The sequence below is a fragment of the Chanodichthys erythropterus genome, chromosome 8, assembly GCF_024489055.1.
Source record: "Chanodichthys erythropterus isolate Z2021 chromosome 8, ASM2448905v1, whole genome shotgun sequence".
NCBI lineage: Eukaryota > Metazoa > Chordata > Actinopteri > Cypriniformes > Xenocyprididae > Chanodichthys > Chanodichthys erythropterus.
In genome coordinates this window covers 19,697,413-19,717,187 of record NC_090228.1, presented here as the reverse complement: position 1 = coordinate 19,717,187, position 19,775 = coordinate 19,697,413, and the positions used below count along the sequence as shown (strand labels likewise).

Here is a 19,775-nt window from a genome sequence, read left to right as displayed (position 1 = left end):
TTGTTAACCGCAGGTGTCATCACCAATGCTCAATCATCACTTGTAGAGTGAATCTACTTTATTTCACTAACTGCAACATTGCTTAAGTTTTGTTGTGATTTTGCTGGGATCATACCAGCACCCAAAAGACAACATATGCTAGTTCACCATCACACCAGCATCCAAGCTGGTCCCAGCATGCAAAACATTCCTTATGCTGGTTCACCAGCACTCCAGCAACCCATGTTGGGATACAGCAAACCTGCAACCGGTATCCCATATCCTATTCAATCTGTATTTATTTGATTGATTATTTGATATTATTTATACAATAATATATATTAATATTATATTTAAAATAGTTTTTAATTGGATGCCACTCATGTAACATGCTATATTTGAACGTTTATCATTGCACATATGTTTATGTGTACTGTGAAGTATGCACATCTCATTTGATATACAAAAACTCAATGCTTGAGCACCAGACAGTGAAAGTGACTCTGATGCAAATGCTCACTTACGACAGATTTATTTATTTCTCAGTTCATTGGGACCAACTCCCAAAAGCATCTGACGGGTTGATTCTTGCAGCTGAAGACACTTGTTGATGTAATGAAAGCTAAATGGATGAAGGGTGTCATGGATGCAAACACACTCCGCTCTGATTCTTCATCTTATTATCATTCTGTATGTGACTCTTCACTGATGATGAAGCTTCTGGAAGCTTTTGCGTCAAAGGCATGAAACCGATTACTGATCATCATATGAAGGTATTAACTGCTACCCGACAACAAGTCCATTTTCTCCTCTGGCTTGCATCATTCTTTAAATCCCTTTACTGTCATTCATTTTTTTCACCCTCTTTGAAAGGGAGAGAGTGAATGAAAGAAAGAAAGTGTGCAGTGGCTCTTTGTCTCTCATTTGCCAGTCACAGTAAATGGCGGCTCTGATTAAGTTGCTCTAATTGGACTCTGCTACGGATTCGGCGAGCGAACAATGGGCCGCTTTGATGAATGGGTCGTGTTGCGGTTTGTGCCGTTGTTTCTTCTGAGAGAAATCGTTATGCCATTAGCGACGAATCACATGCCAAGAGCCACAGATACAAAGAACTTTAGTCTTTAAGTCAAAGAAGGAACCAAACAAACGGCCTAAAATCTTTCCGACCACATAAACCTTAAGAACAGGAGTGTTAGGAAATGCTTTCAACAGCTATATCAAGCTTTTAAAACAAGGCTTCATGGACTCGAGATTTGATCTGCTACTATAGCGTGCCGTCCTCAACCTGTACGCTCTGATTTAATTTCTTTGTATTTTTCTCGTTTGCATGAGCAGAAAGACAGAATGTCCCTGTTTCGAGACCAGAGGGGCAACAACTGCTCCAACACTCAACACACAGATGGTGTCTTTACGTAACGGACGCATTAATTATGTCCACATCATTTCTCATATGAAGCCACACTTCATGCTGAAACCGTCTCACCCCTCAGTTTAGCAGTGACAAGCAACGTTAACACATCAAAAGTATCTTAAGGTCACCAACTGAGTTGAAAACAAACTGTTTCTCTGCACAAGCAGCATCCTTGATGTGACATTTTAACAGCCAGACGTGACGATCATTTTAGCAGGTGACAAAATGAAGGTCGTGAAAATCTCTAGCCTCATTAAAGGGTTCAACATGTTTGAAAAGATTCAGTGAAACGATCCTGCAGGACGTCAATCAATAGAGCAACAGTAATGAAAAAAACTCATTAGTGGCACGAGGGTTGTTGAAAGGTTTTAAAAGATGCCAATCCTGTTCTGATACTGTATATAAGTTATTGATGATTATGTCATATCCTGCACAGAACGTCCAGCTGTAGGAAGCGTTAGACCAGAGACTATTGAGCCAGTATGTCATATGCTAACCTTTTTAAAAAGAACACTTTAACATATTTTTATAAAGATTACTTATTACGGAAATAATATGCTTTAAAAGAATATACTTAAGTACTAACTGAATGTAATGTTTTCAGATACTTAATTGCATTTTATTTACAATTAAATGAGAATAATTTATAAGGAATGCAATTATTTCAACCTAAGAGAGTTTTCTGCCCCACTCGATGTAGAACTAAGATACATCTTTATATGTAATTTCAAAATTATAAAATTGCTGAATGTACTGAGAAGTGTTTATTGTAAACTAAACTGTACTTTAATGCCATTTCTATTGAAACTTGTATGTCATGTATTTAAATATATTTGTAAATACACATTTGTAATGATGAAGTTCCAATTTAGAACATTTACAATATAATAACTTTAAATTTAATATAAAATAACCCTCTATAGTTATAATCAAGGACTTTATATGTACTTTACTATTTTAGTCAACACATAGAAATAAGTGTACTTCTTTAAAGCACGACAAAAGATTATTAAAGCATAATTATTTAAAATGTAATTTAAAGTAAAACCTTTAATTTGACATCATAAATGTGTACAAAAGAAACAGCTATTAAAGTGTACTCTCTTTAGGTACATTCAAGTTGCCTTTAATTTCATTAATATTATATTATCTGCAATTGTTTTTCTTTAAAAAATATACTTATAAGATTGAAGTACACTACAAGTGCACATGCAGTACAATTAAGCAGTTAAAAACATGCTGAAAGTACTAGCAAGTGTGCTACATTTTCCTCATTAGAATTAGATTTAATTGTAGATATAGTTAGTTACACATTTAGGGGCAGTTTCACGGACAGAGATATAGTCCTAGAATAAAATTGCCCTTTAAACCAGATTAACAGAAATCTGCTTTCTCTGTCATGGTTTACAAACCCGATTCCAAAAAAGTTGGGACACTGTACAAATTGTGAATAAAAACAGAATGCAATGATGTGGAAGTTTCAAATTTCAATATTTTATCCAGAATACAACATAGATGACGTTTAAACTGAGAAAATGTATCATTTTAAGGGAAAAATAAGTTGATTTTAAATTTCATGGCCTCAACACATCTCAAAAAAGTTGGGACAAGGCCATGTTTACCACTGTGTGGCATCCCCTCCTCTTTTTATAACAGTCTGCAAATGTCTGGGGACTGAGGAGACAAGTTGCTCAAGTTTAGGAATAGGAATGTTGTCCCATTCTTGTCTAATACAGGCTTCTAGTTGCTCAACTGTCTTAGGTCTTTGTTGCATCTTCCTCTTTATGATACGCCAAATGTTTTCTATGGGTGAAAGATCTGGCCATTTCAGTACCCGGATCCTTCTTCTACGCAGCCATGATGTTGTAATTGATGCAGTATGTGGTCTGGCATTGTCATGTTGGAAAATGCAAGGTCTTCCCTGAAAGAGACGACATCTGGATGGGAGCATATGTTGTTCTAGAACTTGGATATACCTTTCAGCATTGATGGTGCCTTTCCAGATGTGTAAGCTGCCCATGCCACATGCACTCATGCAACCCCATACCATCAGAGATGCAGGCCTCTGAACTGAGCGTCTGAACTTGGGTTGTCCTTGTCCTCTTTAGTCCGGATGACATGGCGTCCCAGTTTTCCAAAAAGAACTTCAAATTTTGATTCGTCTAACCACAGAACAGTTTTCCACTTTGCTACAGTCCATTTTAAATGAGCCTTGGCACAGAGAAAACGCCTGCGCTTCTGGATCATGTTTAGATATTGCTTCTTTTTTGTCCTATAGCGTTTTAGCCGGCAATGGCTAAATGGCACGGTGGATTGTGTTCACCGTTTTCTGGAAGTATTCCTGAGCCCATGTTGTGATTTCCATTACAGTAGCATTCCTGTATGTGATGCAGTGCCGTCTAAGGGCCTGAAGATCACGGGCATCCAGTATGGTTTTCCGGCCTTGACCCTTACGCACAGAGATTGTTCCAGATTCTCTGAATCTTTGGATGATATTATGCACTGTAGATGATGATAACTTCAAACTCTTTGCAGTTTTTCTCTGAGAAACTCCTTTCTGATATTGCTCCACTATTTTTCACTGCAGCATTGGAGGAATTGGTGATCCTCTGCCCATCTTGACTTCTGAGAGACACTGCCACTCTGAGAGGCTCTTCTTATACCCAATCATGTTGCCAATTGACCTAATAAGTTGCAAATTGGTCCTCCAGCTGTTCCTTATATGTACATTTAACTTTTCCGGCCTCTTATTGCTACCTGTCCCAACTTTTTTGGAATGTGTAGCTCTCATGAAATCCAAAATGAGCCAATATTTGGCATTACATGCATTTTTAGCAAGATGAGAAAATGGAGAGACTTCTTTATGTTTAATGTTCTATTATGTTGCTATTTAAAAGTTTCTGTTATGTTAGGGTTTTTTGGAGATTACCGTTGTGGTGAAGTGTTGAGCTTGTGCTTGAGTTGAGGACCTGCTAACAAAATTTGATTTAATAATAAATCAACTGCTATGTTTTGGATTAAGCCAGTATCATTTCTAGACTGCCAACACCAAACATCACATGTGTAAAAAAAATAGTTACGTTTAGTTTGTTGCAGCGTAAATCACAGGACAAAACAAGAAGCCTTAATAATCATAGGATTATTATATATAGAATTCATTACAAACAGATTTCCAGGCACTTTTTTTTTTTCACAGCTGATGTATTTTTGCTCGATTTAAAAGAACTGCCCCTCCCCCTTGATTTGCTTCTCAGTTCCAAGCAATTTTAAGCTTTTCTTGGTTCATTACATGTTTTATAGGCAGCCTCTCTCATGCTAATTCAGATTAGCACAGTTGGTTTTTAAATTAATCTGGTTTATTTTAATTCAGGACTCCATAGTCCAGGTTTTGGTAATCTGTACTTAGATGTGTTTCAGAAAGCCATTTTTTAAACCATGATTAACTATTCTAGATTAAGACTTACTCCTGGCTTAATTTAAACCCAGGCCAGGAAACCACCCCTTAAAGTCCTAGAAAATCCTGCTGGAAAATCCATCTTAAGCTGGTCACTGTGTTTTGGAACATATTAGCTGGTCTAGGATGATCATTAGCTGCTCCAAACTAGCAGACCGACAGTCATGTTCCCAAACACAGCTAATAGCTTAAGCTGGATTTACTAAGAGGTGGAAATGAGAATGAAAGAAATTCAGAAAGAAAATAATTGAAATGTAGTCTGTGTGTGAATATTCAGAGGGTCTTAACCCTGTTAGGAAAAAGAGCAAATGCTTCCCAGAGAGCGTTTAAGAGAGGAACATGATTAATATTACATGTGCTCTGAAATACACATCCTTACATACAAACATACACATTTAGAGAGGAAGTAGGCAAGCGGGGGAAGAGAGTGACGGATAGACGCCCAGAGAGATTGATGGCTATATTCAAATGAATACAGAGAGCTGGAGCGAGACACGGTCTGATGTGAGCCAGTCCACCACAACCACACTACATACACTACCACACAAAAAAACGGTGTGTGTGCTCTAATTCCTAAGACCAAACCGCTTTTGGGATCAATAAATGCAAGAACTGAGTTGCTATTGACTCTCTTTCACCTCTTCACACAAGTACAAAACACTAAATCACACAGAACCGGTTGGCAGTACAAATGGAACAATAAAAAAATCACTCAGTTTCCCATGAACATTTATTGCCCGTTTCACTGAAGCCAGACAAAGCTGAAGACATTTCACCGCCCATCTTACCTAATTTTGGGAGGGAATATTTGACTTTGAAGTAATCCTGGTAAAACTGCAGGAGTCTCTTGGTGATGTGCAGAGCGTAGTCCCCCGATCCGCTCTGGATGGCGTCAGGCCTGGCATACAGCCGAATCTACATCAACACAACATCGGAAGAGAGGGAGAAGAAAAGTCAAATTGTGTCAGGTGCTGAATGAACTCTTGTACGGCTCTGGGTTTATTCCTAACCTCAATTCCCTCAAGGATAACAGTTATGGACTTGAAAGAGTAATCCTTGGTGAATATATCTGCCAAATGCCTTCATCTGGCTGGTGAATTTTGCATTTATCTTTCAAGTGCACTTTTTGCCATCCCTCATCCAGTGTGTGAGGCATAAAAAGTATTACTGTCACCTACTCCACATGTAAAAAACCCTTTCATTTTCTGTAGACTGCAGGCAGATGAGCTCATATTCAGTGTTTTTAATTACACTCAAATGAAGAACTACACTATCTAATACCCTGAAGAGGTATCTACTTCCATAATGCATTGAGAATGACATAATATGCTGACAAAATTAACTTTAAATATATATTCTTTTTATATTTATGAATATTTTGTACTTCTAGACTTCTAGAACCATGACCATTGAAAAAGTAGGCAGTTTTTGAGTTATGGCACCTTTAAATGGATTGTTTACATTTTCATAAACCATAATGTTATTAGATTGTAGCTTATGAAAAACTTTAAATACTTTAAAATTTTAAATATCTGTGCTTATTTCAATCAATTGTAAAGCTGTAGTTTATTAAAATAGCATTTTTAGATATTTGTCGTTGGAAACAAATTAGATTTCCAGGAAAAAGCAGACAAAACATTTGCATTATTGTGAGATCCTTTATTCTGTGTTAGCACTGAAGTACTATATGTGTGTGTGTGTGTGTGTGTGTGTGTGAGAGAGAGAGAAAGAGAGAGAGGGGGCATAAAAACAAGTGTGAAAGAGAAAGTGTGTGAGGTGTGGCTCTGTGGGAAATGTATTCTCACAGCAAAAATGATCTTGGTCTCTTTTAGCCGAAGGCTGATGCATGGCACGGCTTTCTGAATGGGCATCCATCTAGTCAGAATGAATGTCCTCCTACACTAACAGAGTTACCGTGCAAAACAAGCAGGAGGAAAGCCTTTGTTTCAGAGCCTGGCAGCAATGCACATTGAATTATGTGTTGTTTACCTCACATGTTGCTGCCGTATCGATCAGCTCTATGTCTGATATAAAGATGAATGGACAGCACTTAGGGCTGTGGAAATGATTCAAAGCTCAATCAAATCAATGTGATTTTAAAACAACCTGTAATTAGACAAAGCGCTCAAGTTGACAATTAAGAGAAGCTTCATTAATCAGTCAGTGTGAAGATTGTTCAATCTGACTCTAGTCTGACTGCTTCATTTGTTTGTTTGTTTGGTTTTGATGAAGGCAGCTTGACAGAGACTTAAATGGGGTTAATTAAACTTTATTGGAGAGTTTCTCAATGAGCGGCTGCTCAACATTTTATCCGCTAACAAGCTCTTTCTGATGAAAAGATGAAGGTTTAGTCAGCACACTTAAGATGACAAGGAGCACTTGACTTGATATTAACAACTTGTTGACTTATTACACTAATATATGCCTGTATGTGAGAGATACTTGAGGCAAAAAAAATAATAATAATTTCTATAAATTTCCAAAGTAAACTGTGCCAAAAATGTGTATAATATGTGAAATTTTCTTCTAATTTTACAAAACATGATTCCCTCTTAGAAAGTCTGGCTAGTCACCAGCTTGTGTTGTTTAGACTGGTTTAACAGCTTGACCAGCACCAAACCAGCATAAATCAGTTTTTCAACTTTGAAACCTAGACATTTCAAGGCATTTGTATTCTACTGCTAAAACCATAATTTGGTCCATTAAATGCAGTAAACATGCTTTTCTGATCAGGCTGAGTAATTTCATGAATATGTAATTGAATGTTGATTAGATATTACAAGAACATTTGTCATCTTTCTTGATAGGATAAATAAAAACTAATGGACACTAAACCAGTGGATTTCATAATGGCTGCTACAGTGTTATAAATGGAATATACTGCTTTTAGACAATCAAATAACCAGTTTCTCTCATTTTAGCACTTTTACTAATATAATACATTAAGTAAAAATTATGCATGGTCAGAAAGGGAAATCCAGTTGAGTGTCAGTATGTTTGAGAAATCACGAGTTTGAAGACCCTGAGGGTCAAATTGCAATATGTGATGCACTAGAGAGTCCATTGGTCAATACAACTGGAACAAAGGTCACGTTCACCAAAACAGAGGCGTGTGATGACAAAGACTCTGCATTATTCACACACAGCAGCAGGTTGACTAAACCATGTAGGCTGGTGAAGACAGATGAAACAAACAATCCAAGCTCAGACTTCAAATCATTTTGGAGAGCGGGCCACAGACGGAACAATCAATTACTGTCTGGTTTGGGAAAAACATTTTTCTCCAGATATTGTACATTAGACATCACTCCCAGAGGCTGCAGAATATATAGGGTTGTATCTGAAATGGATTGGTCATAACTGAAATTAATGTGAGATATGGAACATTAAAGTTAAATTGAATTCATTCAAAATTGCTAGTTATACTAGTCTTAAGAGAGCATTCAAGTTGCAATCTGCTTTTATAGCAGAACAACCAATACAATCAACAATTTGCAGTTATATGTTAATAGAACAGGTTTTCTGAGGGATTGTTTAAGACTGTAGCACAAATTAAGCACCTTTAAACCAATGAGCTGAACCACTTAAATTCCCATCAAAATGAATGAGCTGCCCGATACTCAAACAGTACCAATAAACTAACAGAACCAATTAACAAACAGAACCAATAAAAAACATACTAAACATTCAAGCATAGAGAATAAAAACGAACATACCAAACATCCTATTAGAACTAAAACACCCTATCAGAACAAACAAAAAAAAACTTTAAATTAAGAGAACAAATATCCAAACAAACAATTTAACAAACAGAACCCATAAACAAACATATCAAATACCAAGCAGAGAAAAAACAAAACTTCTAAACTCACAGAACAAAAATCTAAACAAAATCAACAAACTGAACTTACATCCAAACAGAACCTAATAACAAACATACATAACAACCATAGACAAACAAACAAATAAAACCTTCAAACAGAACAAACATCCTAACAAAAACATTTATCCAACAGAATCAACAAACATACCAAATACCCGAGCAGAAAAAAAAACATAACTATAGAAAAACCTATAAACAGAACGAAAATCTGAACAAATCCTTTAAACAAACAGAGCCAAGATCGAAACAGAACCAATTCAAAAACAGAACCTACATCCAAACAAAACCAAATAACAAATCTGACAATGACTCAAGCAGAGCCACAAAACAAACAAACAAACAAACAGAACACTTAAACTAACAGAACAAAGATAAAAAAACATTAAGCAAACAGAACCAATAAACAAACAGAACCTGCATCCAAACAGAACACAATAACAAACATGCCAAAGACTCAAGCAGAAACAAAACCATAAAACAAACAGAACCAACATCTAAACAGAACAAAAACACACATGCAACCATTAAAGAAATAAAATCTAAACAAACAGAAACAAATTAATAAACTGAAAACAAAAATTGAATCAATAAGCAAACAGAAGCAATAAACAGAATTAAAAAAAACAAAAAAACAAAAAAAAAAAACTGGAACTTGATTTTATCTTTAAGGATTTGATTGAAAACATGGATGGCAACATGTTACACTATGATATTATTGGATACTATTTTTCTCCAATCATGCAACCTTGTTTACATTACAAAAAAAGCTATTTTAAAGGCAGAGATGATCATTTAGAAGAAAAATCATAACAATAATTGTTTTTCTTCAGAAAAACAAGCACTAATGAATCCTACACAATTATTATATGCAAGTAAAGTGAAGAGTATTTCATTTTGTCATTAATATAAAGCTCCAAAGAGCACTTCTAAAGTTATTAGTTTATCTTTAAACCCATCTCACTAATCATATATATATATATATATATATATATATATATATATATATATATATATATATATATATATATATATATATATATATATATATATATATATATATATATATATATATATATATATATATATAAACAAGTATAAATGCACAGCTGTAGGTTAAATGACAACAACAAACAAGAAGCCTGCAGTTCTCAAGAAATACAATCGCAGGCATCATTACTCTACTAAACTAGATATGAGGGAAATATCAAATGCGTCAATAACTGTATAACTGTGGCAATAAATGTATATAATTAAAATTCACTGTGTAAAAACCCAAAGTAAATCTATTCAACCGGCCCCCAATGAGGAACACCACCTGGCTCAGGTAATTTGAGTTTGAGACCCCTCAACTAGAGCCTTAAAAACCGTAATACATATTGCCCAACAACTGCTACTGGGTCTGTCGTGATCTTTACACACGTGCGTGTGGTAGATCAGTGTTTCCCCTAAACCCAGAGTAATAACTCCACTCTCCTCTCCAACGTTCCTCTCCCACGATCTTTCCTCTCGCTCCGCACAGCCGAATCTGTATGATGAATGGAGCGAGGGGGCTACCCTGCCGCTTTAATGTGATTGATGGGGGAAGCTAGCGCACGGCTAACCGCTACAAGCCACAGTGTGGGTATAAATGCCCCAGATAGAAGCACACTCCACTGATTTGATATAAAGGAGAGCGCGGTCATGCACAAGGAGATAGATTAATTACACTAATATGAGGAGGAGGAGGCCGGCCAAGGGCACACAACAGGAGACACTGAGGAAGCCGTCAGGAAGTGTCTAATTTGACAACAGGACTTTGACTGAACATGATATCAGTAACACAACTCATAAACAGCATCTCTCTAATGGCAGACAGATGAAGCTGCTTAGAATGTGAGGATTCAGTGTCAAAAAAACATTTAAGTGCATGTGATGAAAGTGATACAACGCACACTATATCTTAATGGCTAAACTTCACATCAAACATGTTCCTGTGTGTTTTATAAAACCTGAACACAGTCCTGTGGACACATAAGTGACATAAGTGGACACCAGTTGCACACATGATTCATAACCTTTTAAAAGGCACGTATGTGACTTTGTGGATGCTGGACTAATGTTAGTGGAGACAACCGTTTCCATTATCCATTGTGTAACCGTTATATATTGACTATAGAAATGTACAGTAACATAAGCATATCGACTGTGAGCAAGATAATAGCTCTGTTTCAAAACTTAATGTCTTGGCAGCTGCCTTCTAAGGGAACATCCTAACCTCACAGGTCACAGCTACATTATATATATACACACAATACAATACACACAAGACTCGACTCACAATTGATATTAATTGACTTTGATGTTAGTCTGTGGCTAAGCTAATGATTCAATACGCTAATGAACTACATAGCACACACAAATATTGCGTAGTCCCTTTTTAATTAAATTACACTATTTTATCATTACTTTTGAGTATTTAATGAAATATATTTTCTTATAAAGTGCTGTTCATAAGTTTGAGATTGGTAATATTTTGTAATGTTTTCGAAAGAAGTGTCTTATGCTCCAATGCTGATTTGATTTAAAAAAAAAAAAAAGAAAGAAAAAAAAATGCAGGGAAATTGTAATATTGTGAAATATTATTAATTTTTAATTGTTTTCTATTTTAATATATTAAAATTGTAATTTATTCCTGTGATGGCAAAGCTGGATTTTCAAAACCATTACTTCAGTGTCACATGCAGGTGTCCTTCAGAAATCCTTCTAATATGATGATTTAGTGCTCAAGAAACATTTCTTATTATTATCAGTGTTGAAAACATGATATATATATATATATATATATATATATATATATATATATATATATATATATATATATATATATATATATATATAGGTAATAAAATAAAATTAATAAAATAGATAAACTGTGTCAGAAAAAAAAAATCTTAATTATGTCAGATACCACTTAAGCAAAACATAACATGGTCAGGTCAAAGTGTGTGAATAATTTTTTATTCCAAATTTTACTGGTAGTCCACTGTATGAATAATTTTTGGGTATAATATGTCACAGTTTACTTTATTTTGCTATCCTCACTTACATAAATGAACTATTGTGTCCTGAACCCACTAGTAAAAATATATACTGATAATTTTTGGTATATATATGATGAGTAGAACGTTCAAAAGAACAGAATTTATTTGAAATACAAATATTTTGTAACATTACGAATGTCTTTACTGTCATGTATGTTCTTCATTGGTTTCTTTGCTCATTTACATTGGATTGACTTTATCTACTGATCTCAGTGCAATGCATTCTGGGATTGCCTTCACTTTGAAGCATACATGAGATGCTGCCTTAGAATTAGGAGAATCAGACAGAAAATCTTCTGGAACAGCCTTCAGAAGTGCATCTGTGATGATGCTTTAAAATTCTGCTCACTAAGTTTTAGAAAAGAGTTATAAAATAATAAAATCTCAGTATACTGTTTCTAACTTTGAGTTTTGAGACTGAAAATGCGACTCACCACGACTCCATTGTCTGTAACTGCTTCTCTGTAGGTGAAGTTGCACACGGCCCAGGCCAGGTAATACGTGGACATGCGGGGCGTCCTGGAGAAATGGTTGGTCACCCATCCGTCCTCGTCAGATGTTGAGGCCTCCACTGGCATGTTGGACAGCGACTGATACGAGCTCTCGTGTTTCAGACTCACTCTGAATGTGGCTTTATAGATGGGCTCGTCGAAACACGGGAAGGCCTTTCTAGCGTGAGTCGGAGAGAACTGCGTCACCGCAAGATACCTGCAGAATAACAGCAGGGATAAGAACATAAGAGAGGTAAGATAAATGAAACCTCTGCTGAAATATATGCTATTGAACTAGTCCACAGTGGAAAGTCATTTCACCATAACTTCATTACATTGGTTGTCACATGACTTTCCTGAATGTAAATTAGCTCTGTCTGCCATCCCTGTTCTCATCGCTGTGCATTTTTATCACACTGTGACGAGCAGGGCGGGCGAGAGCCGTGAGGGAACGGCGCGAGGCCGGTGACGCGAGTGATAATGAGCGTCACCTGCGAGGCGTGCCGGCCTCGAGTCTCTCACGGAGGAGCTCCGGAGGCATAAAAGGAGGAGCGACATCAGTGAAGGACGAGAGAGGACCAGGCCTGGATTTTATTTTATGTTTTATTATGTTTGTGTGGCCGGCAGACGTCCGCGAGGGTCTGCCGGCATTACTTTCGTTTTGTTGTTTGTTTATTTTTGAATTAAAAGTTACGTTGAATGTTCGCCGGTTCCCGCCTCCTTCTTCCCACATTTACGAACTGTGTTACATTGGTGCCGAAACCCGGGAGGAAGGAGGGACATGCTGTCGGAGAGCCCTCGCTGCTGAGGGGGATCGCGGTGCTGCGGAGTTCGGGCAGCGCGGAAGTGAAGACCGCGAAAGGCTGCCCGAGGCGGTGGTGCTGGAGCCTTGTGAAAGGTGGGACGGAGACCCGGATGCCGTGCTCCTGGGACGAGGTGGGGTGGCTGCCGTCCTGGACCTGGAGGGAGCGGAGGAGTCGCCGCCGTCTGCCGTGGGCCGGAGCCTGCTGCCGTCCGCCATGAAGGGGAGGAGCAGGGGACGGGGGACTCGCTGCCGGCTGCCCTCAGTCGGAGGAGCCATCGCCGGCCGCCAGGAGGCGGTCGAGGATCGGGCCGTCCACCGAGCGTCCAGTGCCACCGCATGGCACCGCGAAGAAGAGCCTCTTGGCAGGCTGAGGACCGAGCGGCAGTGTGTCTGGGAGCCGGACCCAGCATTTTTTTTTCTTTCTTTTTCCTCTCTCCCTCTCTCGTCCTGTCGCTCCCCTTGCTTCCGTCTCCTTTCTCTCGTCTCGTCTGTCCTTACCCCCAGGTGCTGCGGCCGCCGAGACAGGCCCCGGGGGGGAGTAAAGCGCAGTCTCGGAGGTACCCCCCGGCCTGCGAGGGGCGTTGGGGGTATGTGACGAGCAGGGCGGGCGAGAGCCGTGAGGGAACGGCGCGAGGCCGGTGACGCGAGTGATAATGAGCGTCACCTGCGAGGCGTGCCGGCCTCGAGTCTCTCACGGAGGAGCTCCGGAGGCATAAAAGGAGGAGCGACATCAGTGAAGGACGAGAGAGGACCAGGCCTGGACTTTATTTTATGTTTTATTATGTTTGTGTGGCCGGCAGACGTCCGCGAGGGTCTGCCGGCATTAGGCTACTTTCGTTTTGTTCTATGTTTATTTTGAATTAAAAGTTACGTTGAATGTTCGCCGGTTCCCGCCTCCTTCTTCCCACATTTACGAACTGTGTTACACACACTAATGAGCTTTCTGGAGTGAAGATGGACGAAACTGTTAGAGCTTTTTAACCACCGCAACTAAATCACATCAAACGTCAACATATCATAAGATACACTACACAGAAATAATGATATATCTGATATCTGCTTGTCACAGCTGCAAACATTAAACCCATCTGTGACAGCGCAACGTCAACAAATTGACAGCGTGAACCAATTTAGATGGCAAAAAAATAATAAAAAGCTGTCAAATTGATCTTACATGTAGTAATGCAGCGTTAATAATCTACATTGAGACACATTGAGGACATGAGAACTGAGTTGAATATCAAAGTAAAAATCTAGTTAGAGAGCAGGAAAAGCGGTTCTGGAGAAGAAAGAGTAAACTGCATTCCAGACAGCTGCATTAGCGGATATTAAAGCCAGTTTCAAACCTCACAGGCATTTTTGTCTTCGCCACCCACAGCATGACCAGCAGACGGGGGAGGAGGGGTGTTCTGCTCACTCCTGCATTTCTGTCACAACTTTTTACTCTTGTTAGCAGCCATTCATGCAGTAACAATCTATAATGTCCCATCTGTTTACCACCTTTCATTCACCGTTTATAGATGCTAGTACCATGTAAACATCTTCACACTATTTAAATATCACAATTGGGATGCAGGCAGGAGGTGATGAGAAATCAAACAACTAACAGACACAAAGGAGGAGATTCGACTGGGATGTCAGAGTGAAAATCCCTGCAGTGTTTGAGTTTGTTGGAGATGTTTTAGACCTGCTTATTGTGACATTACTGACCTGCAATGTGAGGCTGAAGGAAAACTGTTACATTTCTGAAAAGATTAGACCATGTGCCCAAGTCAAACTACATAAACACAGTTATTTTCTCAATCCTGCGAGATCCCCGCCGCTCAGTGTTCATGAATATACGAGCAGCCAGCAGGCGCTGATTACACTAAACTCAATGATCTTCACAGCCTGTGGAGCTGAGAGCTGCTGAAGAACGCTGTCTGAACAACATCAACATCTACTGAATTTATTTCAAACGTGCTCTTCAATTACCACCTCACAATACAGTTTAAAAAAAGAAAGAATCGCCCTGAGCCCTTAACATGCTGTTTACAGCTGAAAGGAAGTAAAAGGTTCAACAGTTATTGAAAAAACAAGAAGGCAACTGGTGGACTGACTAAAAGTTTGTGAACCCTGTCCATGAAAGCGAACCCTTCAGGGTAAAACAAGGCTTAAACATGTGTCAAATACAGAAAACCTGGGGCAAAGATTCAGACATGAGCCATTTTTCCCTCAGAGGACAAAGAGTCAGAAGCCAGAAAATAAGAGCAAGAAGTTGATATTCACTGAAATCACTGTGAATATGAGGCTGTAAAACTACAGTCAATACACATATATGAGCTTCTGATAATCAATGGTGCATCTTAAAGAGTTATATAAGATTATAACTACTGATCTGAAGATTTTCAAACATAACAATGGGTTTTCTCAGCATAAACAGGAGCACATATGAACTGAACACCTTAATCTAACTCTCTAATCTCACTAGTATTGATGTATTATGGTAGTAGCTGCATAAATAGTTTATATATGTAAATTTAACTCTGTGTGGGTTCATGAACGTTTATCACTGTGCTGGAAAACTTCCCATGATTATGTGAGTGTCAGTCAGTGTCTGACAGTGAATGAGTCACTGAGTGCAGCGACAGACAGCTGTGACTTCAGTACCCAGAGGTTTGACTAGCGTTCAGATCTGTGACCTCTGACCTCCCTGAACACTGAGGAACAGTTACTGTCTCAGACCGAAGATTCAAGAGATTTGAAGATTCAGAGATTATATCTTGTTTCTTTTGGCACATATGGTTCTATCTTGATGGTTGTTTGTAACATGTCACCTCTGTGTTGTATTTGACAGTTTACTGGCACTCATCTGTGCATAACATGTATGATAAGCATTAGAACAAATAATCCTCACAAAATATACTGCTAATAACTTAACCACACAAATATTTTAATGTTTAATATTACTGCAATAAAACCTCATACCAGTACTAAATATACTTTTTAAAGATTATAACATGTTGTTTAAACTTTTTACCCCCTAAAAACCGACATGAAAAAATACTGTAGTAATTTATAGTAAATACTATAGTGTTTTTGAACCATATTATAGTAAATTGTAGTATAGCCTACTGTATATATATATATATATATTATTCATTAACACTTTGTTAATGAATGCTACAGCATACTGTAGTATTAACTATAGTGAACTGATAAACTGTAATAAATACTGTAGTATACTTTAGTTTTTACTAAACTAGTGCATCGTAGCATAATATACCCTATAACTGTAGAAAACTTAGTACTGTATTGGGTAGAGTATTTTGTTTATATTACTATAGTTGTTATATTACCACAGCAACTATAGAATTACCACAACAAATTCATTCAAGTACTTCACTGTGGTTCAAAAACACTATAGTATTTACTATAAATTACTATAGTTTTTTTTTTTTTTTTTTTTTTTCCATGTGGGTGTAACCATTTCTAGTAAAATAACACATTTAGCCTACTTGGGTAACTTGGAATTAAAACATGACATTCTTATTTGAATGAGTTCCCATATTCATTTATTATGATTTAACATTAGTATTAACTGCTGTATTATTTTAGTATTTTGATTAATTCAGCCAAAAAGTTGTGTTTAATTGCGCATATGAACGTAACGCAACATCAGTAGTTCCCATGGCAACAGCATAACATTATATCAACACCTGATCGACATATGAGAGACTTTTTTAGACGAACTGAACCGCCTTTACCTTCTTTCTCCATTGAGCAAGTACGAGCTGCGAAAGAATCCCAGGAGCTCGTGCTCGATGTGCGCGTGGAAAGTGATGTTGATCTTGTATGTTCTGAGCGGCTTCATCTCTCTGTGCAGCGCGATCACATACACCTGCTTGGGCTGGTAGTGGAAGCGGCGCTGGATCCTCATGGCGCCCGCTTTCTTACTGTCCGAATACACCAGCACTTTCTCCACCTCCAGCCGGTCCGTGTGCAGCACGATCAACTTCGTGGAGTTGACGCATTCAAACTCAATGTTCACCTCGCCGGAGAAGGTGAAGTTCTCCATGTACACGGACAGTCGGAGGTCGTAGTGGCGAGGGCGCAGGGTGGCCGGTAAGCGCAGATGTCTCCAGGGCTGCTGGCCGTCCTCTGTGTCCCTGTGACTGATGTTCCCGTCCCGGGACTGTTTCCACTTACTGTTGCTGGACCCGTTCGCGGCCAGAGCCCCGCTGCTCTCCGCGGCGCATCTCTCGAAGCTGACGCTGAGCGTGATGGCGATGGCCGTGACGATGATGAGGGTGAGGATGGAGATGGCGAAGCCCAGCACCAGCCTCTTATGCACCGTGATGTGCTGTTCGGTCGTCCGGGGCCGGACCACCACGCTGTCGGCCCACTGATCGGACAGAGCCCGTCCGTTCCTCATGCTCGCGTCCTCGATCCCCATTATATGACGAATCTGATGTGTTTTATATTCATGATCAGCCTCCGTTCGCGCGCTGCCGCTTCAAACTGATTTAAAGGCGAGAAATGAGGAAAAGAAACACGCAAAGCTTGGAACAGAATGGAAAACTGATGATCGATGATCTCGAGACTAGATTCGGGTGAATCAGAAGTTCGGTCGGTCAGATGCTGGAGCTCATCGAGTCTTACCGCACATCCATCTCTCCTCTGACTTCAGTCTGATGTGGATGAAGGTCCAACACCTGCTTTCTGGTCAATCGCGAGAGTGTTGTGAATCTCTCTTCTCTCTGTTCATTTCTCCTTCCTCCATCATCATCACAGTTTCTCTCGCTCTCTGATGCATCCTCTCTTTCAGCCAGTGGGCTGTGCGCTCTCTCTCTCTCTCTCTCTCTCTCTCTCTCTCTCTCTCTCTCTCTCTCTCTCTCTCTCTCTCTCTCTCTCTCTCTCTCTCTCTCTCTCTCTCTCTCTCTCTCTCTCTCTCTCTCTCTCTCTCTCTCTCAGAAATTCAGTCCAGTAATTCTGTCAAACAACATTTAATTAAACAGTGGAATATTCAGACAGGCTGATGTGACTCTCCTCTTTCACACAAATCAAAATTGCTGAGTTGCATGAATATTAAACAGAATAATGGAACAAATTAAATGGAAAAATTAGGCACACATTTAAGGCTTGTGCATGTCAAAATTTTACAGCAACGCTGTGACAGTGTTTTCAACACAGTGTTTATTACTCATCACACAAATAGAGCATGTCTGTTGTGTACTTTCACAACAAAAGCATGAAATGGAGGTGATTATTAATTCAATCAATTGCATTGAGCCCTTCTTCCTTTTAAAGGTGGGGTAAGTCATATTTCAAAAACACTGTTTGGAAGTTAGTTGGACACCAACAACAAACGCATAGCCAATCAACATTAGGGGGCATATGACGGTCGAGGAGACAGAATGAGCAAGAGGGGGATTTAAAGGCCCACTAAAGTGTCTTGGAACTTGCAGCATTATTCAATGTGTTGACGTAATTTCAACTGAAACAGGAAGGCGGGGTGGATATATCGAACAGCTAATAGCGTTTTGTTTATATCACAGCTCGGCCAGAGCTGTTGAGCTTGGTAAAACCTCAGTTTCCTTCTAATCTCTAACCATTTCTCCTCTTAATCTCCTCTATATCACTTTAAAATATAGCATTCTGTGCAGAAATCAAACATGTTCTCCAACCAATACGACCATATAGGTCTTTGTCACTTCCCTGAAATACGACCCATAGGAGCGTTTACTAAAGTAGCGCCCCTTTCGACAACAGGACACTTTCATTTTAATGCATTGTTCCCTTTTATCTGCATCATATTTCAGGTTTTGCGTAGCTCAATTGGCAGAGCATTGCAATAATAATAATATACAATCATGTGATCATGCGATCGTGGGTTCGATCCCAGGGAAGTTGGGAACGCATGTGCTCATAAAGTGTATATGCACTATAAATCACTAAGGTTAGGTTTAGGGGTGGGGTGGCTGTAGTCGTTAATAAAAAAATTAGTTTTGCTAAATTGAAAAAGTACAAATGGTGTAAAAAGTCCACACATTGCATTTAAATGAACACGCATTTTGATTGGTAATGACAGTCATACGTCATTTCATGACGACAGACGTAACGCAACACTGTCATTATTTTTACGCCCGCTAGAAGGTGCATGGTTTCAGTTTTATAAACCCAAATAATAAAGCATATTCACAACGTGCGTGTTACAGATCCCTTGTTCCCCTGGACTCCATTTCCCATGATCCTCCTGTTTCGTCACCTGCACTCACTTCCCTTGTCAGCTCCTCATCATCACTCATCACCTGCACCTGGACTTGATTATCTTCACTCCCTTTATATGGCACTCACTCCCTGCACTCCTTGTCCGTTCTCTGTTTTGCTTAGTGTATGTTTGGTGTTCCTTGCTTGTGTTCATTAAAGTACGTCTCTAATTGTGGAAATCCGTATCTGCCTCATCCTTATACCAGCTACACGTAACAGAAGAACGGACCTTAAAAAACGCCTGGATTTCCACAAAGGAAATATGGACTCTTGGATTAGTTCCCTGGCTCCAGCTTCCGCTCCTCCAACACCTCTAACAGCTGGCGATCGTCTCATTGGGCTTCTTCAGGTGGGTCGTTCGCTGGTGAGGTATGTGGAGGAGTTCGTTGAGCTCGCTTTTTTGTCGGACTGGCCTGAAGCATG

The 19,775-nt window shown here is 39.0% G+C and overlaps 1 protein-coding gene across 1 annotated transcript in view; it reads right to left on the bottom strand.

Annotated features, from left to right (window-relative positions):
• LOC137023965 (thyrotropin-releasing hormone-degrading ectoenzyme-like) overlaps positions 1 to 17,538 on the bottom strand; it is a 190,518-nt gene extending 172,980 nt beyond the window's left edge. The window contains exons 1-3 of the mRNA XM_067391096.1: positions 16,850 to 17,538; positions 12,242 to 12,515; positions 5,633 to 5,759 (exon numbers count right to left, since the gene is read on the bottom strand). Of these exons, the coding sequence (XP_067247197.1) occupies positions 5,633 to 5,759; positions 12,242 to 12,515; positions 16,850 to 17,538 (1,090 nt within the window). The remainder of the gene's footprint in view (positions 1 to 5,632; positions 5,760 to 12,241; positions 12,516 to 16,849) is intronic.
• Positions 17,539 to 19,775: the final 2,237 nt, after the last annotated feature.